Source organism: Botryllus schlosseri, chromosome 8 (assembly GCF_051294905.1).
Source record: "Botryllus schlosseri isolate E-star chromosome 8, Bs_hap1, whole genome shotgun sequence".
NCBI lineage: Eukaryota > Metazoa > Chordata > Ascidiacea > Stolidobranchia > Styelidae > Botryllus > Botryllus schlosseri.
The window spans coordinates 6,681,669-6,709,494 of NC_137243.1; the positions used below are offsets into that span (position 1 = coordinate 6,681,669).

Consider the following 27,826-nt stretch of genomic DNA (forward strand, 5'->3'; position numbering starts at 1 on the left):
ATAAAGATACCTCGACTTTATGCGGCAGTTGTGGTTTTGCTGACGAGCTCGCGGCGAGGAATACACATTACGCAACCACTTGTGAGGGCGGCACTAATGTTTCGGACATTTTTCTCAAACTAGATATAAGCATGGAAATCGAACATGGGAAATATGAGCAAGACATTACCGAGGTGAGCCTGGCAACTAATTCTTGGTTGAATGGTGTTTACTATTAAAATGTTTATATATAACCGGATATCAGTGTGGATATGTTGATTTCTTCCCCTATACCGCGTACAGACTCATGATCTTTCACTTGGAACATTTTCATACTAGTTCTGTAGGCTATATCTTATTCTAATATGCTTATATCACTATCATAAGTCCAAGTTGAGTGCTTTATTGATATATTGCACCAAGTCCACTTAATCCCTTCCTAACTTTTTTTATTGTATCGCAAACCTGTGGCGAATAAAAATAATACAAAATGACTATAGCCGATCCCTACTTTTAAAGGACTGCATGAAAGAGTTCAATTCCTTTAAGACTCCCGTTATCATGCGCAATTAAGGATAAAAGAACGATTTACCAGGTATAGCATGCGTCTTTACTTGACTTGGGCTATTATATAAGTGGGCATTTTAGGTAATACTGAAATGAATAGTGAAATGTTTGATGTACAATTGAATAGCGTAAAAATACCATCTTCAGCCTATACAGGAGTACACTAACGGACATGTTTAGGTAATTGTCACGTGATCAGCTGACTGACAACAGTGGTGTAGAGTTGTGTATATTTTGAACCCAGGTACAGGCCTACGAAAAGCTCACAATGTTCCATTAAGAATCTAACACACTTCCAACATTCCTGTCTACGCAATGACGTCACGAATATTCAATTCTGACGCTATAGTGGATTGACATTGACAATTGAAAATATAAGGTAAATATAGCTCCTTTGACGAAATAGGCTTCCAACCCCTATCAAATACGGACCAATAATATCATTAACCAGGACTAAATCGTCATGCAGCATTTTTACGGTCGGCGGTTATCATCATCAGAACATGCATTCCGTACCAACCGACTATTTCGCGGGTTCTAATAATCCCATATCGTATACGTCGGCTATATTGGGTGGTAATCGTCCTTAGGCTCATACAACATGTCTTGGAAAGTATTTACACAGTTATAGCATAATTATACAACTTAAAAAAAAACAATTTTTTAGTGAAAAGTCCTTTGTTTAATACACTGTTTAAACATGTTTTAAAGTTAAACAAAGTGTTTTAAATAACCATTGTTTTAAATGCAACCCTGCCTGCAGATAAATGTCAGTCTCCGAAATTTAGGAACGGAACTATTTTGCTTTTCAGAGATCAACTCCGGGATGCTACATAAAAACAAGACACGTCCTGGCTGCCATGATGTTTCTCGGTGTTTTCAACAGTTATTTCATGAGAATAAATCTCAACGTAGCGATCGTGGCAATGGTGTCCCAATCGACGCATAATAGCAATACCACTGTTACGGATTGTCCGGATCGCGGACCGGTCCACATACACAACAACACCGTGTCAGTAAGTGCATGGGTCGAAGCGCCTTAACCTTCAATCCTCGTCTTATAATAATGTACAGAACGGCGTATTCGAATGGAATCGTACACAACAAGGCATCGCACTCGGCGCATACTACTACGGTTACGTCTTAACTTGCCTCCTTGGCGGATATCTTACCAATCGTTTCGGGGTGAAGATGGTGATGGGAATATCAATGCTGTTATCCTCTATTATATCGCTCCTATCTCCAACATTCGCGTATTGGGACTTCATTGTGTTTGTTATTGCACGTGCGCTACTGGGATTTCTACAAGTAACCTTTTTAGATTATCTCATTCCCCCCTCTGATAAAAGAGATATAAATCAATAACTTTCAGGGAGTCACTCTCCCCGCCGTGCAGTCTGCTTGGGGCAGATGGGCGCCGCCTTTGGAGAGAAGTCGACTTGTAGCGATATCTTTCTCGGGGATGAGTTTCGGTGTATTTTTCACGTCGTTGGTAACGGGAGGGATAGCGGAAAACTATGGATGGGAAGCAATTTTCTACATATCAGGTGAGCTGTCCTTCTACACCATACAAGTATATTTAGTAATTGGCATCGTTTGAAAGGTCACGTGAATTGTTGTGACGCTAAGAGATATCAACAACATCAAGTGAGTAGTGATTGAACCTCCTCGTGCTGGAGATAGGCCATATCTGGGCTCGTCAATAAGGAGCCCGCAATCTTGAAGATCGCATGAGGAGAATGAATGACTGAGCTGCTAACTTGCAATAATTTACAATCTTCAATCTCCCAACTTTTTAGAGGGTAGCTTGCAGCCAGGATTGTCTGTGTGTCTACCGGTTTTATGATGAATAACGATATAAGAAAAAAATTAATGTTCTGTTCTCTAATATTCCACTTCGAGCTTACTTCGTTTTATCCATTTTACCAGGCACAGTGACTCTTCTGTGGACGACAGTATGGTTTGGAACTGTACATAGTTGGCCTCAAAGCCACCCTAGGATTTCAATACATGAAAAAGTCTACATTATTGAAAGTATCGGATTAAACTTGAATCATGAAAAGGTAGGAAATTATATGCGGGTTGCTGATTATCTCGTATTGTCCTTTATTGCATATGCTCAAAGGTATGGTTGTGTTTAAAACAAAGATTAATTTAAAACAAACAAGTTTAAAACAAGGCCCTTCTTTAAAACATGTTTTTATTGTTTGTTTTTTCTAAACCATGACGTCACGCATATTCAATTGTGACGTCATATTGGATTGATATTCACAATTGAAAATGTTGGGTAAATATAGCTCCTTTGACGAAATAGGCTTCCAACCCCTGTCATGTACGTACCAAAATATCTTCAACCAGGACTACATCGTCATGCAGCATTTTTACGGTCGGCGGTAATCATCATCAGAACAATCATTTCGTAAGGATGATATATATCTATGTATTGTAGCTGTTGGACCGACTATTTCGAGGGTTCCAACCATCCCATATCGTATGCGTCGGCTATACCGGGTGGTAATCGTCGTCCGTATAGGCTAATACAACATGTTTTTGGAAAGTATTTACACAATTAGGGCATAATTATACAATTTTTAAAAACTCGATTTTGTTTTAAAAGGCCTTTGTTTAAAACGTGTTTTAAACAAAGTGTTTTAAACAACCATTTGTTTTAAATGCAACCCTATGGACAGTATTATTTCTGTGTCCACACAAGGCTCCTCAAATTCCATGGACTGCTATATTGAAATCCGTTCCAGCATGGGCTATTACAGTCGCGCACTTCTGTGGACTTTGGGGGGCTTGCACCTTCATGGCGATGCTACCAACGTTCATGGCTACAATCTTGCGATTCAGTGTGACAGCGGTATAGTATACATCAGACAGCATCGATGCAGTGTCTCTAACCTTCTGCTTTTTCAAAGTTAGAGTGGAGCTTGGATCGCAGTTCCGTACGTGCTGCAATTTCTGCTTGTTCTAGTTGCTGGGCACATTTCCGACGAATTGCGAATGCGTGGCGTACTGAGCACCATCACTGTAAGAAAATTGAATACAAGTTTAGCTTTGGCGGTACCTGCCACGCTCGTTGCACTTGTTGGTTACGTGGATTGCAACGTCCATGCTGCGGTAGCTATGTTCTCCGTGGCGGTTGCCTTCAACTCCTTAACAGGTAAATGTCCGTAGAGATTATTAGGCTGCAGGCAGTTTAAATCGCAGGGACATTAGATACTCTGTTGTATGCCTATTTACTCGTTGCCAGGAATGTGGTTGTTTCCATTCCACAGTTGACCGTGTACAGCCAGCCACGGTCATTGCATTTTTAAGTTGCAATACATTCGCATTCGGATTAATCATATATCATTATAGCTTTCACCCAGCAAGAGTGCATTGCCAGGGGACACTAGCGTGTCGTCCTCTTTTACGTATTGCTAAGTAAGCAAATCGTATTTTGTAGTGACGGGGTGTGAATCAAATACAATAGACCTTGCTCCTCAATTCGGTGGCGTTGTATATGGAATCGCGAACACGATTGCCAACATTTCTGGATTCCTTGCCCCACAGATGGCCGGTATGTTGCTGCAACATGACGTAAGATACGCTATATTAATTATTGTATTCCTCGGTTGCATGGTAAAGTTGTTGCGAATCGTCCCGATATCAAACATTTTATATTCATTAATCATTGTGGCATGAGAACTGACACACAATGTCACTACATTTTTCATAACGATATGTATATAAATAGTCCTTATGTATTGGCTATCCTTCAACAGTTCATATAGGAATCTTTATACTGAAATAGGATTGCACAACCAGAATGAATCAGAAACCCTGAATATAAGATGATAGTGATATAGAAGATATACGCTCATCTATTTTCGAATTTGACCTCAACATTCACGCATATATTTAGTCGTGACTCAAATTATTTCATAAGTCATCACCGGTCGAAATGCTTGTCCTACATAAAATTGATATCATAAATTTAACCCCTACATGTTGTCCTTTTTGCTGATAATGCAGCGTTGAAATATGATCTTTTGAAACACAAACTATTGCTCATCATTTATATTCACATAGGATTCTATGCATGGATGGCGAACGGTGTTTTGGCTGACTGCCGCGGTATATATGTTCGGGGCAATATTTTATCTCATATTTGCTTCTGGTGAAGAGCAAACCTGGGGGTCTGGGAAGCAGACGAGCCTGGGTGAAGCGAAATGCACTGCAATGCAAACGACGAAAGGTTCAGACCATTTTTTTATAACATTCGAACGATGTTTATGATACTATTAGCGTATTTTTTCGATGTCGCCCAGTTCCTCGTATCAACGGTCATTGAACGCTGATATGTAGGCCTATGTTTCAGGTACTCAAGGGAACTGAGTTGGAAGCCCGGTATATCTGATCCACTTTGGAGGAATAGAATTCATATTTCGCCGTGGATTTGTTTGGAAAAAAGAACAGCAAGGCTACGGGTTTATGCTAGTATTATGCATATTAATTGTTATTGAAATATATATGATTCCGTTAAGTGCTCGAGGCCGTTGTCGTCTGTTCCACAAAATGATCTGGTGCTTATCGTCTGTTGTCTTTTGCATCGCGGTCTGTAAAAGTGCACAGTATAAAATATAAGTAACGCAAATCACGACAAATTCCGACCGAAATTCAGAATTGAATAGTAACTCTAAAAATCAGAAATGGCGATCGCAGGATAAAAAAATAATTAGGCAACATACGGAGATATGCAGCGGTCACTGAGCAAAAGGAAAATACGAATTTTCATTGGCGATGAGGACTCCTAATTTCGACAACAGTTCGAGGCCGTAATGGATCAATCATGCTGTAGGATTGCACTCTCAAACCATACTAAACAATAAGTTACTATATGTTCATTATGATGCATAGCTTGGTACAACTTCTACGGCTGGTTCTCAGAAGTAACGAATGAATACGCACGACCACTCTTTTCGGTTTATTAGGCCTATATATTGACTAAATCAGTGCTTCTCAACCGGTGGCTCGCGAAGCTATTTCAGGTGGGTTGCGAAGACGTTTTAAATGTTACAATTTCGTATTCAATTTTCCAAATATTCCAAACACTTTATATTCTCAAGATCAGAAGAGTAAATGCGCATTCTCCTCCAAATTAAATTGTTTCGCGTGCATAAGCGCCACGGGCCACAAAAGTGGACTCACAATAATTCGTGAGCCAGATTTTCGTCACAGTCATATTGATTGGAGCTATATGTTTGCGTGAGATTGAAATTCATTCTTTCCTCCAAACTCTTTGCGAATGTTGATCGAGAAACGCAGCAATCCAGCCCGATTTGTCGTTGTAATCAGCAAACAACTGCCGCAGCGCATGCTCCTTATATCCCGTTTGTATTCGACGTAATAGACGAGTTGTTGATTGGATACGCGCTTTCTAGTCTGTTGTTGTTTGTGGCATTCATGGCGTTAATATACTGCAGTGGTCATTTACACCAGGCCCGATATTTCTTATTATGATTGCGCAATGCGCATCTGCCGACATTCGGTAGGCCTATGCCGAATTTTTCATTGACTTAGGCGTCTAAATGGATATCTCCAAATATTGTTGTCGTCAAAAATTCATAGTAGTATATGCAATTGTCAACATCATTGTCCTAATGCCATCATGAATTCGGTAAAATATTCACGCTCGATAGGACGAGATAACTATAACGCACTGAAAGCATAAAAACCGGCGCCCACGCGCATTGGTTTGAACGTTAGTCGCGAAAGGGTGTCTGGTGGGTCGCGCAATGAAATTTGGATGAAAAGAGGGTCGCGAACTGAAAAAGGTTGGGAAGCACTGGACTAAATGACCATACTATCAATAACAGACGGTTGTGTACATTAGGTCCTATTCCTTTACGCCGCCGGTTTGGAGCGGTTTATTCCTTATAAATCACAACGCACAGCGAGGTCAACAAATCTGATGTATATGTTGTTCAAAGCAAAGATAAAAGTCAGGTAGAATTTGTAAATACCGGCACTCAATATATTTATTATTAAAACTTAACTTTTGATAAAAATGCGCTGGAAAATACGAGCATTTTGTCGTTGAATCATCATTGATCCTGGGTCGGCTGACATCGTCCGGTGGGTTATATGCTTGATATCCCTAGAATAGAGTACCCTAGAATAGAGTGATAGGAAGACAGGAATGTGTCCAAAAGCTGTTGTGGTGACTTAAGTCGATATAAAGATATAAAGTGTCTTACTATCTTCGGTGCTATACTTATAAACGCATCATATGCCTACGTTGTTCCTCGCACTGCGGGCACGTTGTTTGTATATTGTCCAAAGTTATTAGAAAACGATATGCATTTATCATATATCGATCTCGTCAATGTGTGTTGTTTTATTCATGGTATTTTGACGACCAAGGCGGCATTCTTTTTATACGATTCCGAAGTGTGGATTTAATGCACAAACCAATTTTATTCTAGTTTATTTGTAAGACATCGCTTAAGCCAGGGGTTCTTAAACCTAAGTAACTAAAATTGAGCTTGATGTGCTGATCGTTTTCTTTCGTTTAATCATCGGCTTCTGAAATTCTGGGGGTAAGCGCAGTCGCTCACAACACTTGAAGAGGACCGCAGTAAAGAAAAGGAACCCCTGGCTCAAGCTGATCCGATGCCGGCGACGAGCCTAGATTAACTCTTGACACTTGGGTATAGATTCTGAAGTCGAACTCGAACCCACAACCCTTTTGAAGCACTTGGTCATACCATTTCGCTACTCGCTACCCCGAATCTTGTCGGGTATGATATCCGATATCGCCGCTTTTGCAGTTTTGGCGATGTTGCACTGGTCGTTTGCGACGTTGTATATTGCTTCATACATCGTATGCCATGATGGTGCGACGTTTTTATGAAGGATAGTGTAATGTAGAGGGAGAGAGAGAGAGAGAGAGAGAGAGAGAGAGAGTCTTTATTTTCATCCAACCAAAATACATAACACACGGCAGTGGTGGTGGTACAGAAAATATGCATGCACAGTATTCGGTATTAGATAGGAATGATCGATAAGACCGTGAAGGTCATATAGTCTGATCACACCAGCATCAAACAGGTACACTTGACTCTGAACAGTCTGGCTGTAATGTGTAGAAGTATTCGTTGCAGTATTCGAAGACTAAAACCGTCCATGCTGTTCTTAACTTCTACGCAGCTACACCGTTCTATTTGATAATCCTTTGTCAACTGATTGTGAAAGTGTTAGTATACTTACAAATACATATTACATCAAACAAAATGACTCCTCGTGCACCACGGCGTTTGATGCATCTCCAAAATTGAGACGAGATTATTTTTTATTTGCATCGCATATATCTTACGGTAGATATCAGAAACAAGTGTATAGATACTCGATACATACCGATTCAGTAGGATTTTGTCATAGCGACAAATATAGGCGTATACATTAACAACAGGCAAACGATGCTCATTGCTCGGTGTTGCCAGTACCAGATCGAGATGCATTACGCGTACAGGTAATTGTGTGTTTATGGATATTGCAGCACTGCGTGTGCATTTCGTACATATAGGTTCGTTAACTTTGCATCGTTTGAATAAACTTTATACGGGTTTGCACTGGTTCGTGTATTTACCAGTGGCTGAGCATCGCAGATCTTTAGTTCACGCAATAAATTCAAGTGGAGTATTGTTAGAAAGCACGGGCAAAATGAAAGAGAAGAATGGGGAGGACTCTGCACGGAACGTCACGGAGGTTTATAACCTTTTATCTGATAGACTGTAGTAGGTTACACTTTCTGGTACAAAATACATCAACTCATATGGAATATATTTCGGGGTTTAGTTACGTACCGCGTACCGCCTTTTAGCGCGGAAATACAAATTTCTTTCGGTAACAGTACATGCTTATCGATGATGTTGTGTCGCTTATTATTATGTGACAAGCTCATATGACTGCGGACCAAGTCTGCACAGCGCCATGCCTAACGATTCCATTGGGTATTATGGTATTATTGGACCCGGCAGGATTGGGATTACCGATCCCCATTATACGCATGGGCTGCTTTTCTTTGCGCACGCAGCCATGCAGCATTGTAAATGAACCATAGATCTTCCTGATTTTCACCATGACGTGACGTCAGCTACACTTTCTGGTGCGTAACCTGTCATTTAGGCAAATACACTCTTATGACGCCTGATGCACGGGGTGCAGTAAGATGTGTTAGTTAGACATACGGCATCGTAGTTTCATGGTTATGGTTATCCTACTTGGCTGACTTGTACCAACTGGTTAGGTTGTGCTGGACCGAAAAATCACGCCCACGACACTGTGAAAATCAAAAATTCACATTTTTCGTCTGCTGTGTTCACTGTTCATCCATGACTAAAAGGAGGCGCTTGAATTATAGAGATATTTAAAATGGGATTTAGAAATGCAGTAATCAATCAAATGATTACAGAAATCAAAGAATTATGATGTGCGCAATGAACTCAAGCCCATAAACTGTAGCTACAGTATAATATTGTCAATATAGGTTATCGTTTCCATATTCCATCATGCCGTTACAAGTCGGAGATTTGCTATGACAATATTAACAACATTATATTATTTATATAAGCAGAGCAATAAAAATAGCGGAATTGAGGCGAAGATCGCGATATTTCATGTGTGTTTTGCTTGTAAATTACTAGCCGGGGTATACATTTTCTAGACTCGGATAGCTCTCATAGCTAGCTTTAGTTGTCTATTCTTTCAAGCCACTCACAATGAAGAGCAACGACTTAGTTTCTTTCTTTAGCTCAGCGAAATTAGTGTGCTCATGCTCACTGCTCAGTCATGGGGCAACTTTGGATTTGCCTCACGGCTTTGATGTAACAATGGTATCTGCATCTGAACTCTATTATACTGCCCTAGGCATTGCGACGCCCGTGCTGACATATGTCGATTTTGACGGTGTTCCGCACACCATGACGACTCTTGAAATTTGTATGCTATATGTCGTAATAATAGTATCTAACACTATATACCAAGTTTAGGTTACTAGACAAGACAAGATTATTATACTCAGCTCAATGATTTTCATTAGTGTAGTAATTTCGTTTCCGAAGTCTACTGTGAGCTGATCCGTCGTGTACCAGACTTTGCGCAAAAGCCAGTATCGATTAACGATGTTCCATATACCGAGATCGGTCATAGAATTTGGCGCGGTATGTCTTAGTATTACTATCAAACTCTGTGCCAAGTTTGAAGGTTGACACTCCATGATAAGGGTAGTAATATCGTTGTCGAGGTCGAGCATTGTACAAGTCTACGCTGATGCCATTTGCTTGAGAACGATGCGTAGAGATTCGACCGAGGTAAGGCGACATTGGGTTTGCCAATCTACTAAATAACCCTTAGATAACAAAAGTGCTCAAATTCCCCAGGCTCTTCTTTTACAATTGATATAATAAATAAACGAACACGCATAACCGCATTAATCATACAAAATGAAAAGAGCAGGAAATGCGAGTTGAGCGCAACAGTGAGGAAAAGTTGTTTACAAATTTAACATTGTGCATAATATTTAAAATCTATATACATGTTCTAATTTGTTGTTGCCGAAATCGTCTGATGTGGTGTAGTACCCGCATTTCCAAGGAAGTCCACCGACGCAGCTACCACATGATCGCTATAATTGTAGCTCGTGAATTACATAGCTAATTCAATAGCTCTTTAACGTATTACTACAATGCTTCATGTCTGATAAAAGTAGCCTACTTGGTGCTTCCGGTTTCCATACTACAGGCCAACTGCTAAGAATATTTGTTTTTCGGACGCATCAAATTACTTGCTAAACGTAAGACGTAAACCGTTCGTATGGATTCTGTCACTTTCGGTGAAATGCTGTCGTTTGCGCTGAAATATGACGCTAATGCCAGAAAACAAAAAGCCTGCATGTCATAACATTTCTATTATTCAAGGTTAAGCGATAGTCTCATTTTGAGAAAAGTGTGATACCAAATTAAGATAGAGACCGCGCAAAGTAACAATACAGCAAGTATAGTCAAGTAATATTTACATAATAACCTTTCCATTTACCGTCAATACCAATCAGTGCCAATGTACGAGTACACATGTAGTTGTTAATTGTTTACATGAGTAAATATGTTGCCAACCTATATAAGGTTTACGTTTTTTTTACCGAATATACCGGTTTTTAATGAAATTTTCCTCAATTCTATGGTGGACCGCCCGTAATTGATTGAAAAATGTGGAAGGATGGGGTTACACGCGCATTTTACCAATTTATATGCTATACCCTGTATACAAAATACCGAAAATACTATACCCGACAGCGGAATGTATAATAAAGCTTTGACCTGTTATGGAGACACGGAATATAGTTTATATACATCCCTTGACCCTATACATGTTACCCTCATCGATATCATCTATGATAGGAATTACTACTATTATTATTATTATTGGTATTTTGATAGTGGCGCTTATGGCCGATTAGGTATTTTCCACCACGTGCGTGATGATTAACATACACAGGAATTCACAGGTATTTCTTACACGATAACACAAATTCCACAACAGGGTTTACCATATGGGGTGACGTGAATACATTTTCAAGTTAAAATACTATGCCATAATAATTGCACGATTCAACTAGAATTCGAAGGTGAAAATCAAATTAAGAACAATATAATATAAAATGGTATACTGTTTCTGGGGTGCCGCATGTTCCACAATTGGGGATCTCCGAGCATTTGATACGGTATAAATGTGAGTTCAGGAGACAATTACCCGTCCTCAGAAGGAATAATATACGGTCATATATACCCGAATCGTTGCTTGAGGTCGGAATACGAAAATTGATTCCACAAATTGTTTATATGATATATGATGTATGAAATATGATATATGATATATATGTGATAGGAATGATAGACCACCAACCAACACCTTTAAATTAAATGCTGGGAATGCCATGCCGGATACCTTTGAATCAAAGCACGAAATAGGTCGAATCGATCGATTATATGTATTTTAGGCTATATTTTACTGACTTGCAGAGTTCCACAGGAAAAGGAATAAACATAATCTCGTGTGAGGTACTTTATCTCCAGTGTTGGGATCAAGTCACTACCTTCGAGTCACAAGTCATTTCGAGTCATTGCACATTTTGACTCGAGTCAAGCCAAGTCAATCGATTTTCGAAGGTGACTCGAGTCAAGTCGAGTCATTTTCTACTCACCACAGAGTCAAGTCCTAGTCCAAGTCAGCGAGCAGAGGGTCGAGTCCGAGTCATGGTATTATGACTCAAGTCCGAGTCCAAGTCATTGTGTTGACTGCGCAGTTTCCAGTTGAAGTCTTGTAAACCCACTTTTTATAACTCTGTATGGTGATATCGAATGGTTCGCATTCATAATATACTAATTTTTCTCACTTTCAGCAGTTTCTGGTCGCATTTTAAAGTACCAGTACTAATAGACGAAATCCCTGTAGTGTGGTTACTTTACTATTCTTAGAAATTACAATGAAAATATCGGTCTTGGCCGTCTGAGACTCGAGTCATATGACTTATGGGTCGAGTCGTGCGCAACAACTCGAGTCCAAGTCGAGTCAATACACAGATTGACTCGAGTCGAGTCATTTCCGTATTTTGAGAAAATGAGTCGAGTCAAGTCGAGTCATCAGAAAATCGTGACTCGAGTCGGACTCGGATCGAGTCATGACTCGAGTCATTACAATCCTCTGCGCCAATGGTTGAGGACTATATAAACTATATTCGAATTCAATTTCAATAAAACAAGAGGTTTGGTTAGGGTTTGTTTGGTTGTTTTATAGACACAACAACAGTGGCGCTTTTCGCCTATAGTAAGGCCATGTGCGCCACGACAGTACCATTCGTAATATTTCATTGTCTTTGATTTTTCGTCATTTTCCGGGCGACTTTTCACACTCGCACTCTTTCACCATCGGCCTACCTCGTTTTTCATGCGCTCGTCTGTACTGCCGACATTTTGGTTCGGCTCACCTCCCTTCTGGGCTTTACATACGCTGCAGTCGCAGTGTGGTTAGCGATAAGGTGCCCAAAACATAGAATTTATGCAGAACTGGGATTTTAAGGTAAGAACAGAGAACGGAAATATACATTTTGCTATTATATTATACTTTGCTACACTAGTTTACGACAACGTACGCTGTAAGCTCCGATCACTTCGTTTGCGGTCAATTTAATGTGAGAGAACAATGGAGGCTCAGTAAAACGCACAATCATTGAAAGATTGGTCGCTCACATAAGCGTTTCGCGAACAATCCGAACATATGCCAGATACAGTGATTTTTATCGACACGGATTACTTGATGACTTGAAATTGACTCGTGAATTTTTCTCCGAGTCACGACTCAATCCACATTTCTGATACGCCGAGTCATTTTATCAAAGTGACTCGAGTCATCCCAACACTGTTCATCTCATAGAAAGAGCATGGGAAAATGTATCAACAAGAATATTAGAAATATATACGTATCATTTTGTGTCAATATGTTTTAGGAGCCCACACCAGGATGTTACATAAAGTCCCGATACGTTCTGGCGTTCATGATGTTCCTCGGCATGTTCAACGTATATTCTCTGCGGGTGAATTTGAGCGTTGCGATTGTGGCAATGGTGAACGCGACGCAGTCGAACGGAGACTCGGCAAACGAAACGGAACTCTGTCCGGACCGCGGCGCTTCCGAAATCGACGACGTTGAATCGGTGAGAATATGTCCTTGTCATATAGGCGTAAGATTTATATATATATGGGCAAGATTTCGTCAAATTCATTTATGAAAGATAGAATGACTTTCTGAACTGTTTCTGATGATGAAGAGAGTTTGACTAAGCTTTGTGTACTACGTGTATTTTTATTTGCGGTGTCTCCTGGAAATGAAGAGTCGGTGCGGGAATAAATTTGTTCACAGTGTGGAGAAAATTTTCAAAGTTGAACAAATCTTCCAAAATAGTCGGTTTTATGCTGATTTAAGAAGTAATTTTGAGATACCTTGGAGCTCTCGTCAACGGATACATTGAAAAGAGACAGTTACGGTCCCATACGCAGAGGATTACTGGTCAACTCGTAGGGATGTCAAATATATCCCATAGACTAAAGTTTGCATATTCAATATTCAGCACGAGATTTGAATCCAATCCAGGCAATGCGTCAGCTTGTGGCGATTGATAGCAACATGTTAAATACATCAGGTTAGATAACCTATAATTAGCGGTAGTGCTGGGACCCATTAAGAACGAAAAGTATAACAGTTTAATCTTCATTTGAGATTCAGTTAACAATAGTTTGATGACAGTATCAAAAGTTGACCTGTTTACCACCGGGAAAGCTGCCACGTAATGCTATAGTGGTAGTCCTGCCACGTGTTGAGACCCACTGGTATATTGTAGTTAGGTCAGGATGATCAAAGCTCTGGCAAGTCGTTTATCTTTTGCGGCCTCATATCCTGCATGGTAGCCAGGATGAACATTCTTGAGGAAAATTGTTTTGATAATGACGCGACGTAGTGAATGTCCACAATGACGTCGTGAAAACAAATGGCACTGCGAAGTCAAAGCCGAAAATGGAAAGGGCGATCGGCGATTTTCGTCCCACCATTGGTTATCCGCGTCTGCGTGCAGTGCGATTGTCAATTACACCTAAGAATTTCGAACTCAATTACTAGCAATATAGCTTATCGGCTTTCGTCGCGAGTTATGATATTTTTCTATTTTCATATTTCAGCTAAGATATATATCTTTCTGCAGAACGGGATATTCGATTGGGATCCTACTCAACAAGGAACTGTCCTAGGGTGCTATTCAATCGGATACATAATAACCTGCATTCCTGGAGGCTACTTGGCAAAACGGTTTGGGGTGAAACCGGTTTTGGGGATTGCAATGTTTCTGTCTTCCATCATAACACTCGCGACTCCAGCCATGGCATATTCAAGTTATTCGTTGTTTGTAGCGTTCAGAATAATACTCGGATTTCTGCAGGTGAGTGTGCGTTCCTGCAAGCATGAGAAAGATTTAAGCACTAGTCGTTCACCAAGTCAGGTTCCACCACAAGCATAATGATCGAGCATTATATCGGGGGTACCATGGTATACAAACGATAGCATTCGATCATTATCCAGATACGATCTAAGGACACCCAATACAGATACATATATGCTTGCTTTGTTTTATTGACACAATTGGCGCTTTTAACAACTTTGGTCATATGCGCCCGCACAGTAAACTTCAATAGGTCTTGCGTCCTTTTTTCTGGTCCTTTTGCTGCCAAATTTCAAGAGTTCGGCTCTCTCTTCCTGTGGGCTTTTCAAGGCGCTGTATTTACAGCGGAATCGGCGATAAGGAGCCCAGATAAACCTCCTACACATAGAAACGTGGCAGAGCCGAGACTCGAACCTAAAACCATTGGTGTCGTGACTCCAGTGTTTAACCAACCGCGCCACCCGCTTCCCAATACATATATGTTAAAATCCCACCCAACACGAACAAATTCAAATCTCAGCCTGGACACCGTGCTTATATAAACCTTTGCTGTCCGCTAGATGTTAAAACCTAAAACTATCAAGCCTTGTAGTCGATAAATCCAATATACAAATAACTACAAATGTGAATTATAATATTGACATGCATACGCAGGGGGTGAGTTTCCCAGCTGTGCAGTCGGCTTGGGGAAAATGGGCACCGCCCTTAGAAAGAAGTCAACTGGTTTCACTTTCATTCTCTGGATCAAGCTTTGGGACTTTCATCACTTTACCGATTACTGGGATCATAGCAGATAACTTGGGATGGGAAGCGGTTTACTATTTTACAGGTTTGATTACTGTTTTTATCGAAAGATCGAGGCTTGAATAGTAAAATAGTATAATGTCATCTTCCGAGCAGCATTTACTAACTACGATAGATTGACACAAGCATAGTGATTAAAAATTCTTTACCAAGTATGATTTATCTCGTACTTTAGAGCTGAAAAAATATTTAAGGTGGTGGGGCTCTAATTTGGTCGCTTGCGTGGTTTGCGGTTGTCCACAGTCATCCGGAAAGCCACCCAAGAACGTCGGATCAGGAGAAGCAGTATATCGTCGACAGCATCGGTCTGGATCAGAAAAAAAATCCTGTAAGGAATTCGTACTCCAAAATATGTAATTTAAGTTAGGCAAACGACCCCTCCATACAGGATGAGAGGCACGTTACTCCTTGGTTGGCGATTTTCACATCTCTTCCTGCGTGGGGTATAATTCTCGGACATTTTGCCAGCAATTGGGGAAATTATACGTTAATGTCGATGCTGCCGACCTACATGGCGAATATACTAAGATTTAACTTATCAGCGGTAGGTATGGACCACTTTTATCTATTCACTCTTTTGAATTTGCGCAATCGCATTGCTTCATCTTTCCATCGTCCTATTTTCAGAGTGGAGGCCTCTCGGCTTTGCCCTATATACTCCAATTTCTGTTTACAATTGGTGGGGGTTATGCAACTGACGAAATTAGGAGACGAAAACTCATGAGTACAATTGCTGTCAGAAAGCTGGACACTACGCTTGGTCTGGCGATTCCCGCCTTATTTGTCGTGCTTGCTGGCTATATCGGATGCAGTGTCGGGGCAGCAGTGGCCTTCTTTTCAATATCAGTGGCATTTAATGCTTTGACAGGTATTACATCTTTGATTGATTCGGTTTATGAGAGTAAAATTCTCGATAGAGAAATTTGAACATAACCAATGTATAGCATGTAGATGTCGACTTTTGTATTATGAGGCTGATATGGTGTTGAACCGACCAATATATTTCAACCAGTCAAATTATAAATGTGCTCGTCGAAAATTCAGAATATGATTCCTCGCCTTCACCTTGGTTCAGCTATACTTAGTATCATATTTTATCGATATAAATACAGATACGATTGTATTGAGATGCCACAAAGACAACATCGATATGTCCAAGATCTATTATTTTAAGGGTAAAATATCAGAGGTGGTCACTGGTCAGTAACGAAGTACTTCTACTTTTTTAAAGTACTCAAGTAGTTTCCCGCTACTTGGGTACTTACTCAAGTAGATCTAATTTCCCGCTACTTCTACTTCTACTTCGTAATATTTTGTGATCTACTTATTTATTTTCGCTACTTTCAGTTTTTCAAGTAGAAGTAGTTCAATCCTCCTATCAGAAAGATAGCCTGTGGAATATCGCGACTTTTTTCACGGAGTATCAACAATTAATGTTCATAAAAGTTGAGTAAAGCCCAGAATTATCGTCGCGCTTCGCGCACTGTTGACTAATATGATTTCACGACCGTAGCGATGAGTATAATTTAGGTAGGGGGTTGCGTGGTTCCGTTCACACCGCATCGTCGCCCATATGAAATATTTCATCACAGTAAATATGGCCCATCATAGCGTTTGAAACTACCATTTCACAATCTAGCATTTACCTATCATATCGTTATCTAGCAGTCCATGCATGGCGTGTCCTAATCTGAAAAAGGTGACTATGGCTTTTTCTTATAACTTTACACCTGTTTTAGCAGACCACTGTTGAAACTTTCTGGACAAAAGACATGAAATATATTTTCCGCTTTTAGAAGTAGTATTTATATTTCTCTTTCAATTGCCAGTATCATACTTTGAGTTCTAATTAGTTTCTGTTCCTTTGTCTGGAAAACATACATGTTGAAGTATAAAAGCAAGTGTAGTAATAATGACTCTATTTTCCGAAAATAAAGCTTCAATTTATGGCATTTTTACGATCAACAATATTTTTTATTAACATTTACTAATCGTGCAAAGTGTTAACACCGTACCCGACACCACCTCTCCTTGTTGCTATTCGATCAAACTACGGGCCTTATAATATGGGGGAGGCCGCCATACCATGATATTTTCTAAATCGGGGTGTTCGAGTAAACAGAGGATTAGTATCGCATTCCCATATCACTGTTATCTTTTTCATCCCATAATGCGGACGAATGCTTATGATGTCGAAAATTTATACCTCCTGGGATGTATCAATATGAATCAAGCTCTTCACCTTTAGCATACCTCAATTGACAGCTTTTGACAGTCTATGCCAGTGGTGGGCAACATACGGCCCGCGACGGGATTTTGAGCGGCCCGCAGACAGTTTCAGTTCTTATACATGATAATGTGACCCGTGGGCCTACAAACATTTTAGAGCAAACATTTTCGACCGTGGACATTAACAACACAAAGCTGCGTTCCAATCTAACTGACTTTCACGTGCAGTCTTTACCAAGGGCTTCTACATCCGACATGCAGCCAGAGTTCGAACAACTTGTTGACAAATTTGATCGACCACAGATGTCTCATCGGCTTCAACAGCTATTGAAGTACATTACGTTAATAAACTCATAAAATAATGTTTCTGGTTTCCATGCTTCAAACTTGAAGATTACATTAAATACAATCTATATAGTCCTTGTACAGGTGGATAAATACGCGATTAATGTATCGATTCCGGAATCCCGCTATAGGCATGACCTTCATTTTCCCATTTCCGGCCCGCGGACTCGAGAAGCTGCCCGTCCCTGGTCTATGCGAACGAATTACGATTGTTTTCACAACTACTTACTTACTTGAGTAGATTTAAAGTCAGTCAATTCTACTTCTACTTCAATTAGTCTTAGGCTGCTTTTAAAAGGACTACTTCTATTCGTATTTGAGTAGATTTTGTGCCGCTACTAATGATTCTACTGGAGTAGCTTTCTTGACTACTTTGACCACCTCTGATATATATATATATACGTCGAATATAGACCTATACCCTACATATCCATGCTGTCTTTCGCAAGTTTTTAGGTGTGCAACTGTCCACAAACTTGAGCGGATTGTTACCGCATGATTTTAAATTAGTTCAGAAATCGTTTTCATAATTACCATACTAAAGATTGCTGATTACCGCGATTGGTTCCAATTTCATTCAGGAATCTTAGAAGTTGGGGTTGATAACGCAACTTCACTAGTATTCGGAAGCTACTGTAGAAATACCTCTCCCGGAAGCTCCCAACTTTTTGTACATCTGTGTTCTGTTTCAGTCCCGGGATGCAAGTCAAACACAATCGATATAGCGCCCAAATACGGAGGTATTGTTTATGGGGTGTCAAATACATTCGCAAATATACCCGGATTTCTTGCCCCACAAGTGGCCGGACTTATGTTACAAGATGACGTAAGCTATGAAATCGCAATGTATGATTGAACGCTCCTAAAGCGCGTAGTCCAGTCGCTAACCTCAACCGCTAACCCGTCATCGACTTACCTAAGCTCGGAGTTATTTGTCACTCAGAAGACCATCATAGGCATTGTCAGTTAAGGGAACTGCCACTCAAGTGAAATCGAGCTGTTTATTATTATTTGTCACGTGCGCTGTCACTCAGTTCAGCGTTTGCCAAATAAGATGCCATATGATGTAATGAGGGAGCACCGCCGTGCCATTCATTGATCTGATTTACATCATTTCAAAGTACCCTTATATTTGTATGTTTTATGGTTTGGTATGCACGGCGTGTGGTGCATGTCGTATAGACTCCACCCGTGAATATTACGGTGCAGGTCGAGAAATTTACCTGTTTTCTATGCTTAATTGTTCCTCTAGAGCTCACTTAGCCAATGGCAAAACGTGTTTTGGGTCTCCGCGGCCATCTACATGGTGGGAGCAATATTTTATCTCATCGTCGGGACTGCTGACGAGCAGCCATGGGCCGCTGGGAAAGTAGTCAAAATGAACAAATCCCATGGCGATACAACGATCCGAAACAATGGTAAGCACGCAGAGTCGCATACGTAAAATGAGACACGTTCTTTTCACGGAAGGGCTGTCGCCTGCTTCATATGAGTATCATTTCAACAGGTGCGGTTGATGGCGGAACCAAGCTTTGATGTAGGATAACAGATTACAATAAGCTATCCCCGCAATCATCTCCCATTACTCAAGTTTCCATTTTAACGTACGGTGAACCAAAACGACGGGCATTTTCATGGTTATAGCTGGCAAGAAGAGTACAATTCGTTATTTAGCACTCGGTATAAAGTCGTAAGATATTCATCTATCAAATTATTCATTCAAATAAATCGCATATGATTGACCGCGATATGCAATTACTGTGAGTTGAGTATGTCGTAACAAATACAATTGTAGAGTTCACTCAGGTCTAGAGTCGCAGTTTATTGTACGGGCGAGGTGTTAATGTCGTGGAATCTGAAGACACTGGTATTATTAAAATGAGATGATGTATGTGAGAAGAAGTAGCAATACAGATTATAGGAAGCGATGAAATCGTTGTCGAGGAATTATCAATCTATGCTTCGCACAAGGTGGCTAGGATTTGTGGCGCAAACCGATCAGTTTTCAGAGAACTGTCGCGTATGCAGCGATACGGCAACATTGGCGATAAGGAATAGATTGGGATTAGACCAAGTATTCTACAACTGTTCTTGCAATGAAATCGAAAGTGACTTTAGAGATTCACTAGCGCTGCTCACCGATCGTTACCTTGGAGTCCACGCCATTTTCAAACCTTCAAGCGAATCCACCGCATCGGAAAAGAGAGAGGCATCTTTGAATTTTTTGAGAGGTGTGAGAATACGTGAAGTCCCAGATGCAAGAACATGCGTCATAGGGAACTACTAATGATGTTGAGGCCAAGAACAATCGAACTATACTGTAGCCAAATCAGTAACGCCTTCTTAGAACAATGTTACATTATATTACCTTTTCGTAGAATATTAAACGAATGAACGAAAAGATGATGACCGCCTTTTAATGTAATATGACATTTAGCAGCATTAATTTATATGTCACTTGAAATGAGAATCACAGTTTATGCAGTTACCTTTACCCATAGAAATATCATCGTGACTATCATAAATATAATGTTACTTATATTATAAATATCCTTAATTAATAAATAGGGAGGTATATCACGCACCGTATTTGCAGAAAGAGTGCCGAAATGGATGGGATCGGGTAAAACCTCTCTTTGGCTACACATTCCAATCAGACAAAGTCACTTAATTCCCGGAATCGTAAACGATGGATTTCTATTCCACCATGCCGAGGAAGAATACTCATCCCTGGCCCGTTGGTTGGTACAGGAAACGGAATCACGATTACCTATGGCTGCGTCTCATCAGGTGGGAAAATACGTGAAATGATCAAAATGGAAAGGGTATATGATGAATCCCGGAATGTCTGACTATTCTTCCTGAAAATAAATCGCTGAGGTTGGCGTACAGTTCAGTTATCGTTACAATGGACATATAGTTAAACGGACCGGAAGGAGGTCAATAGTCCCCGATTTTTAACTTTAAACAATATGACGCAACCGCTTCTATAGAGCAGCGGCGGTATTTCACTGCTGAAAATGCAATCTTTGTCCTTTTTTCAACGGTTACGTCGTTGGTACAAATCTCAATTGGGATGACGGAACCATATTATCGAAAAATCTGTTGCTGTTATGTGGATAAGAGCATTCTTCATTTTATTTATTTCCAAATTTCATAATTTTCAAGCTGTTTTGGGACAAAATTTACCAAGTGTGTTATTTTACCCGAACGATTATAGATTGCGGTTGGTGGCTGCTGCATAGATACGTCAGCCGGCACGGTACTTCTTGTGAAGGAAACAAGGAAGGATCGTCAAAATCCATGGAAATTGCCGGGCGGTTTGTCTTTGGATGGTGAAGATGTAGGTAATCAAATTTCAGCCAGTAAATCTTGATTAATGCACTCGATACATGGACATTGGAACAATAACCTGCGATCGTAAATTGCTGATCGGTCCCAAGCGAAAAAAAAACACCACGCGTGCACTCCCTCCGCGTCTCTAACGCACTTGTTAGTGAATAGTATGTTCATATTGACTTAAACCCGAATCTTTTCGCCTGACACTAGTCGGGGGTAATCGCCAGCAACTAGTAGAGTCCAAAGGATGCCACATATCCGCTCAACTCAATATTACGTTTCAGTGAAAACAGCGATAAGGGAGGTGTTCGAAGAGACGGGCATCCGAACCTCTTTTCAATCCGTGATTGGATTTCGACAACGCCACATCTATCCGGGATCTTTTGGGAAATCTGATATGTACTTCATACTGAAGCTAAAGCCGCTGACTTTTGGCATAACGTAGGTTTCCAAAATTAGCATCATTAGTTGATCGATCGAAGGAATTAGTTAAAATGGAAATGATAGATATCCGATGGCCAAGCACTCGACATTTTGCCCCCGCGTCTATACTCATGTTGGCCTATATCATGTGAAGTCGCATTTCCATGAAATAGAGTAGCCTATCAAGATGACACGTGCACCAAGAATATATCGATGCGTTTGGCACGTACGTAACATCGAACTCGGGAATTACCTTCCCCGTTGTCATGGAATTCGAATGTTGCCGAATCGTCACAATGCGATCGTGTTTATCCACAGGATATGTACCAGGGAAATCGAAGATAGCAAGTGGATGCGTATGGACGACGTACTTCGACAAACGGACATCAGTCCGTTGACGTTGGAAATCATTAAGATCGCACTCAGTACACATGAGAGTCGCCGACACCATGGAATAATTCAATTTTAAATACTTTGTTGCTATAGTTATCATAACTCAATATAATCAATACATAGCTGGTTACATCATGACTGTGAAGCTTTTAGCAATTAATATGTATTTATCAATACGATTCCGAAACCGAGATTTCAATGTATAGGTGACGGACATGGTACTATGCTATTAGTGGTCAACTGGTCATATCACGAGAAAATAACATTCATTTTCAAGTGCATATATTATGTACATTTCATTTTAAATATATCTAAACAGCGAATATGAGAATATGATTCGCGCATGATGTCCTCTCGCTGGTTTCGCAGGAAATTCGTAATTTAATGGGGATAGCCGTGTCCGTAACCTGAAAATATAGCAGAAGTACTCACTACTGATAATTTGAAAGACTGAAATTTTTACATATCATCTCAGTGCGGTGATCATAAAGTTAGCTTATCCTGGAGAATGTCTAATTGCGTGATTTAAAACTGCTAATCGTGGCGGATTAAGTCGGTTAAGGTTACGCGCGATGATAACTCGAGGTGTCTCGGGTTTTCAATAAAGTGAGTGGAGTGTACGATGTTTTCTGTTGCGACACAGTGCGAAAACGCGTTCGTTGTTGTCAGTTGTCAGGTTGTTAAATAAAACGGCTACCTGCTGATAAAAGATACTGCGATTGTAACAGGTAGAATTATAATCATGGCAAAATTAGTGCGCTACAGCGACGCAACGGATTATAGAACACAAATAAGATATATTACTCTACGATGGCGTGTGCATAATTCGTTTATTGTCCGACGGCTGGGTGAAACCATTACCTATATGAGACAATTCTCACGATGATTATCGGAAATATTTCTGCGTAGGAATTTTACGCAGTGCACTGTTCGTCCAGGTTAGACATATCATGAGATTAAAAATGTATCTCGATCAACTTTATGCGCGACGATCAACTTTGGGTTCCTTAATCCTGGGTTGTTAAATCCTGACTCTTGAATCAATCCAACTTTATTATCTCCGCCGGCGAAGATTAAATTCATGGCTATATATTATGTATAGGCGTAAATATTAGCAACAAATAATTCTTTAGTCAATAACACAACGTATGAGTGGCGGATTCGTACATTTTCCGAAAGAACTGGTCAACATTCCACTTTTTTTGCCCTTTCCAATAACCTCGTATAGCTACAGTCATACAGATGTGGCCAGTAACGAAGAAGTTCTACTTTTTCGAAGTAGGTTTCCTATAATTGCAGTACTTGCTTTTCAAATCTACTTATTTACTTGAGTAGTTTTCAAGGACAGTAAATTCTACTCCTATGCTTGAAGTAGTTTTGGGCTGCTACAAAACATTACTTCTACTCGTACTTGAGTAGAATTTTGCGTCGCTACTTCTACTTCTACTTAGTAGCCGCCTTGACTACTGACCACATCTGTAGTTATACTACCAAATAACTTGAACAGCTGTAGAATCGCGATCTTAGGTTTAAACTAGATCTTTCAATCACAACGATAAGACCTATATCCAGTATTCAAACCAATCAAAACACGTAGCTGCAACTACACGCTATACGCAATACGCACCTGGGTGATTTGGGTATCCGGGCGGTCCGGCCGGGTAACCTGGATGCGGTGGCGGAGGATGGTGGTGCTAAAAACAGTCTCAAATTACTTTACCAACCAAATGCTTTATATAACTTATATATACTTACATGCACGACTACTGGCGGCGGGGGTGGGTGGGGATGGTGATGATGGTGAGGAGGGTGATTTTGATGGTGAGGAGGGTGATGATGATGGTGGTGGTGAACAGAGTTCGCAGCAAAACGCGCGTTGACTTCCCTGTTATGCGCTGCTTCGGCTCTACAAAGTCAAGCGGTGTTCAAGTTCAAGTTTATTCATAAAATTTCATCATTTCAAAAATCGCAAGACTGCGATACAATGAAAGATAGTTAGGTGCCGGAGAGGACTTAGCGTAGTCTTCGAGATCATACACCCACCCAGGCCTAAGCGATGTAAATAGGAGGCATGCAGACTGAATGAAAGTAAAAGAAGATCATATAAAATGGTAAGCGACAAAACCAGGTGGAATGTGACGGAAGGCGAGATTGATATGTCAGGTCGTGGTCCGGTAAATGTTGAGGGCTAACTAGTATTCATTCAGAAGAAATTGCTTGTATTTCGACTGATAGCCGGCGAGATACTGTTGCACACTTCAGGTTCGGCATAATTGATAGAACGATGATCTTTCGCGTCGGCCATATATGATACTTGGGCGGCGACGACGCGCGTGTGTTGTACTTATGTACTTTTGATACTGAGGTAAAGAAGTCATTGAAGATTTCGCGGCAGTGATCACGGTGGAACTGATACATAAACTTGGCGATTTCTAGTTTCTGCCCAAAGGGGCGCTGGCTATGATGCGGAGGACCCGATGTTGAAGTTTTGGCAGTGGTTTGAGTGCGCTAACACTGGCAGATCTCTAGCAGATAATGCCATATTGTAATTTTGATTGGAATAAGGATTTAAAGAGTACCTATCGTTCTTGCCATCCATGACATGCCATCCGATTCTTGTTGCTTGCTTTTTACTATACTATCTTCTTTACTTTTCATTCAGTGTGAAATCAGTGCATGCCTCCTCTTTACATCGCCTAGGCCAAGGTGGGTGTCTGAAGTCTGATTACATAGACTACTCAAAGTCGCTTCGACGCCTTCCTATCTTTTCGTTGTATCGCATATTTGTGGTGTATTGAACTGATAAAATTGCTAATAAGCCAATGATGATGATGATGATCAGAAGGACCCAGTGCGGCAAGAAGCGTCTAAGGTTGTATAGGTATAAGGTTGTAAGGCTGCACTGCACTCTAAGTGAACATGCTGTGTAATCTACAGATTTCAACCCTCTCGTAAGGTGTGAATAAATTCATCAGCACTTCCAGGTACAAATTATTGTTTTCAAACCCGTTCTATTTGGTGTGAACGAGCCAAATGCATGATTCTTAAAGGAAATACATCGCAGGGATGTAGTTGGTTCTGTTTTCGTATACGCCATGAAGGCGCGCAAGAAGGTGGTATACATGGGATGGGATGGGAGTAAAAGCAAGATTTGGTACAGGAAAGAGCAGATAACTTATATGTGTCCGTCACACATATGAGAATTGAGTAGTGACCAATTAGAGAGACTCATATACCTATATGGCATATGGCATATGACATATAGGTCCTATGCTGACGCGTAAGCATCGGTTAAACCTCATTGGCGTAATGGCGTTGTCTCTCGGTATGTCGTGCTTTCTTACCTGTGATGAGCGGCATTTGCCTTGCTCTCGAGAGCTACTGCTTTCCCCAGATTTCCATGCAGAGCTGCATTGACAGCACGATCATGCAGGCGCTCTTCACGTCTTTCTGCTCTCACTTCGTCCTGACGCGCAACAATACATGCATTAACCGAACAGTACCGTTAGGGTTACCATATTTTGGAGTCCCGGAAGGAGTACACTTTTAAAATTGAAGCTGATTTTCCGAAATTGAAAACAGCTGATATTGATATATTTAATGGAAATCCTGGTGTGTTAACTAAAAAATGGCCATAATTTTGACTCGGCTCCCGGATGATCCACTTTTTACGATACTTCTGTGGTGTTGACTGAAAAAGGTCATCACTCTGATTCGACTCCCAAATGACCCGCTCGAACGTTCGCATTACCTATTTCGCGTCATATGCCGATTTTCAGTTGACCCTGTCCATTAGTGTGTCTGGGGAGGCTGTAAAGGAGGACGAATTGCCAAAAAGGAGAAAATTTTCAATCTACTGAAAAAGCGGGCGTATGGTAAGTAACCCTACCGTTACTTCCGTAAGTTGAAACGACTGTGCGGTTTAAACATGTACTGTACACTGTACAGAACAGAGTCTGGTGACGGTGACCGTGTTGTATTGGCGGCATTCCAGGTGTTTCACAAGTTCTGCAGTAATACCTATTAATATAGTGACCAAAACTGTGCTGACATCATTCCTTTTATCGGTAAATATTGTAATACATATTGCACAGTTGCATACTCGATAAGAAGTAGCCTACGCAATTATCAAAAGTGGGCGGGCGAAATGCATGATAACGATTACCGAGTGGCGTCACAATACTGTGCAGTCGCAATCGGTGTGTCAGAATCAATGCAACAATCTCAGTACACTACCCATACACACGCGAATATTTATCCAGTAGAAACTGCTTGAAATTAGACTGGTCAATGGTCATACTCGAGGTCATAGCCTGATATCCGAGCGAGTACGGTTTCTAACGTCGCAACCGCTCCATCTTGATTGAATATTTTATTTTACTACAATTCGCGCCTGTTTTGTGGTAATTCGGTTACGGGGATGCGAGCTTATTGTTCAAGTATAGACATTAGATTTTTATTTTAAAAAGCCGTACTACTCACCAGGACGAAGATCGAAATTGAACTGATACACGAACTTGGCAATTTCTAGCAGCTTTCTCACTGCCGCTAAGTTAAGACACCTACTAGTTCGAGAATGGATTTGGATATGAGCCAATTTGATGAGCCAATTTACATATATTTGATACAGTTATCGTCGTAGCTTCTAAAGGTCATTTTGCCATTCAGACTGAATACAGGCCTACTGCACATTGCAAACATTAATCCAGTATTGGTCTGAAATCAAAGAGTGAAAATACCATATAAACTTACACGATGCGCATGTCTTGCCTCTCTCCGCAGATGACGTTCCATATTTTCAAGTTTCTTGACTCGACACGGCGCTGAAAATCCCTCCGATGCGGTACCGTGCAATCTTATAAACGCAACTGATTCGATATTGCAACAAGGCCCACAATTGCGGTTGATAATACCGAACTTGTGACTGCCTGATCACGAGTTCTCACGTGACGCGCGGACGACATCGCGATATATTTGAACGGAGGCTTCATTTTACGCATGTTTGTTTGCGAGGATACATACCAAAATCCGTAGCCGGTATCATGAAACACATTTTTATTAGATGCAATTCGGTAAATTGTACCTAATGTTCAGAACGCCTTCATATAGTACGAAAATGTTTGCCCAGCAACGCGATGGTAAACGTAGGCGCGTATACAAGCCACCATGTTACATCGATCGGCTGTACTTAATACTCATCTACCGCTGTTTATGTCAAATGTTTGAATAATGGCTAATTGATATGAATCTATAACATGAAAAGGCGTAGTAACATCCCGACTGCGTTCAAAAAGGATAACACAAATGCAAGTTAATTCCGTTAAATAACATGTGTCACACAGGTTTGGCGAGAGTTGGAAATTTTCGCTATTTTGACAGTAGACTTTCTCTAGTATGTAACATGACTGACTAAATATTGTTCTTTAAAATGACATTGTTCAGTGCTGCTTTGATATAACAGAAATACATACCCTCGAAATTGGCGGTGGGAAAAACCCAACGCCCACTATTAACGCATAAAGTAACTATAAATGCAAGTTGTGATGTCGTAGGAGTTGCCAACGAGATACAAGGAGTTGCCAAGTATAATATTGTTCTACCGCTCTGCAATCGAAAACGTGCATCAGCGCACGAGTAGTTGCATACATTGCGTATGCTGCATTGAAATTAAAGTTTCGCCGTATTGCACGAAATAATAAGGGCTGAAGAATTGTA

The 27,826-nt window shown here is 40.6% G+C and overlaps 4 protein-coding genes and 1 long non-coding RNA gene across 5 annotated transcripts in view; 2 read left to right on the forward strand and 3 right to left on the reverse strand.

The window, feature by feature from the left end:
* Nucleotides 1-27,826, reverse strand: part of LOC145444885 (uncharacterized) — a 208,776-nt gene that overhangs the window by 150,768 nt on the left and 30,182 nt on the right. The gene's annotated exons all lie outside the window — the stretch shown is intronic.
* Nucleotides 1-27,826, reverse strand: part of LOC145444872 (serine/threonine-protein kinase Nek8-like) — a 123,864-nt gene that overhangs the window by 62,138 nt on the left and 33,900 nt on the right. The window lies entirely within an intron of this gene.
* On the forward strand, nt 1,341-19,764 carry LOC145444108 (uncharacterized). The gene is made up of 19 exons (XM_080322037.1): nt 1,341-1,562; nt 1,621-1,854; nt 1,919-2,093; nt 2,476-2,609; nt 3,260-3,409; nt 3,472-3,712; nt 3,998-4,131; nt 4,624-4,789; nt 7,365-7,417; nt 7,987-8,301; nt 13,097-13,303; nt 14,345-14,578; nt 15,233-15,407; nt 15,577-15,708; nt 15,769-15,926; nt 16,010-16,250; nt 18,649-18,782; nt 19,209-19,374; nt 19,464-19,764. The coding sequence occupies exons 1-19, from the start codon at nt 1,407-1,409 to the stop codon at nt 19,490-19,492; spliced, it is 3,234 nt and encodes a 1,077-aa protein (XP_080178163.1). The 5' UTR covers nt 1,341-1,406; the 3' UTR covers nt 19,493-19,764.
* Nucleotides 19,868-22,444, forward strand: LOC145444881 (nucleoside diphosphate-linked moiety X motif 6-like). The gene is made up of 5 exons (XM_080322928.1): nt 19,868-20,187; nt 20,553-20,746; nt 21,177-21,303; nt 21,580-21,736; nt 22,037-22,444. The coding sequence occupies exons 1-5, from the start codon at nt 19,884-19,886 to the stop codon at nt 22,185-22,187; spliced, it is 933 nt and encodes a 310-aa protein (XP_080179054.1). The 5' UTR covers nt 19,868-19,883; the 3' UTR covers nt 22,188-22,444.
* On the reverse strand, nt 22,377-27,046 carry LOC145444883 (uncharacterized). The gene is made up of 5 exons (XM_080322930.1): nt 26,864-27,046; nt 25,456-25,577; nt 23,867-24,017; nt 23,739-23,805; nt 22,377-22,518 (listed from the first exon to the last, which is right to left on the reverse strand). Exons 1-5 carry the CDS (start codon nt 26,903-26,905, stop codon nt 22,493-22,495), a joined length of 408 nt encoding a protein of 135 aa, XP_080179056.1. The 5' UTR covers nt 26,906-27,046; the 3' UTR covers nt 22,377-22,492.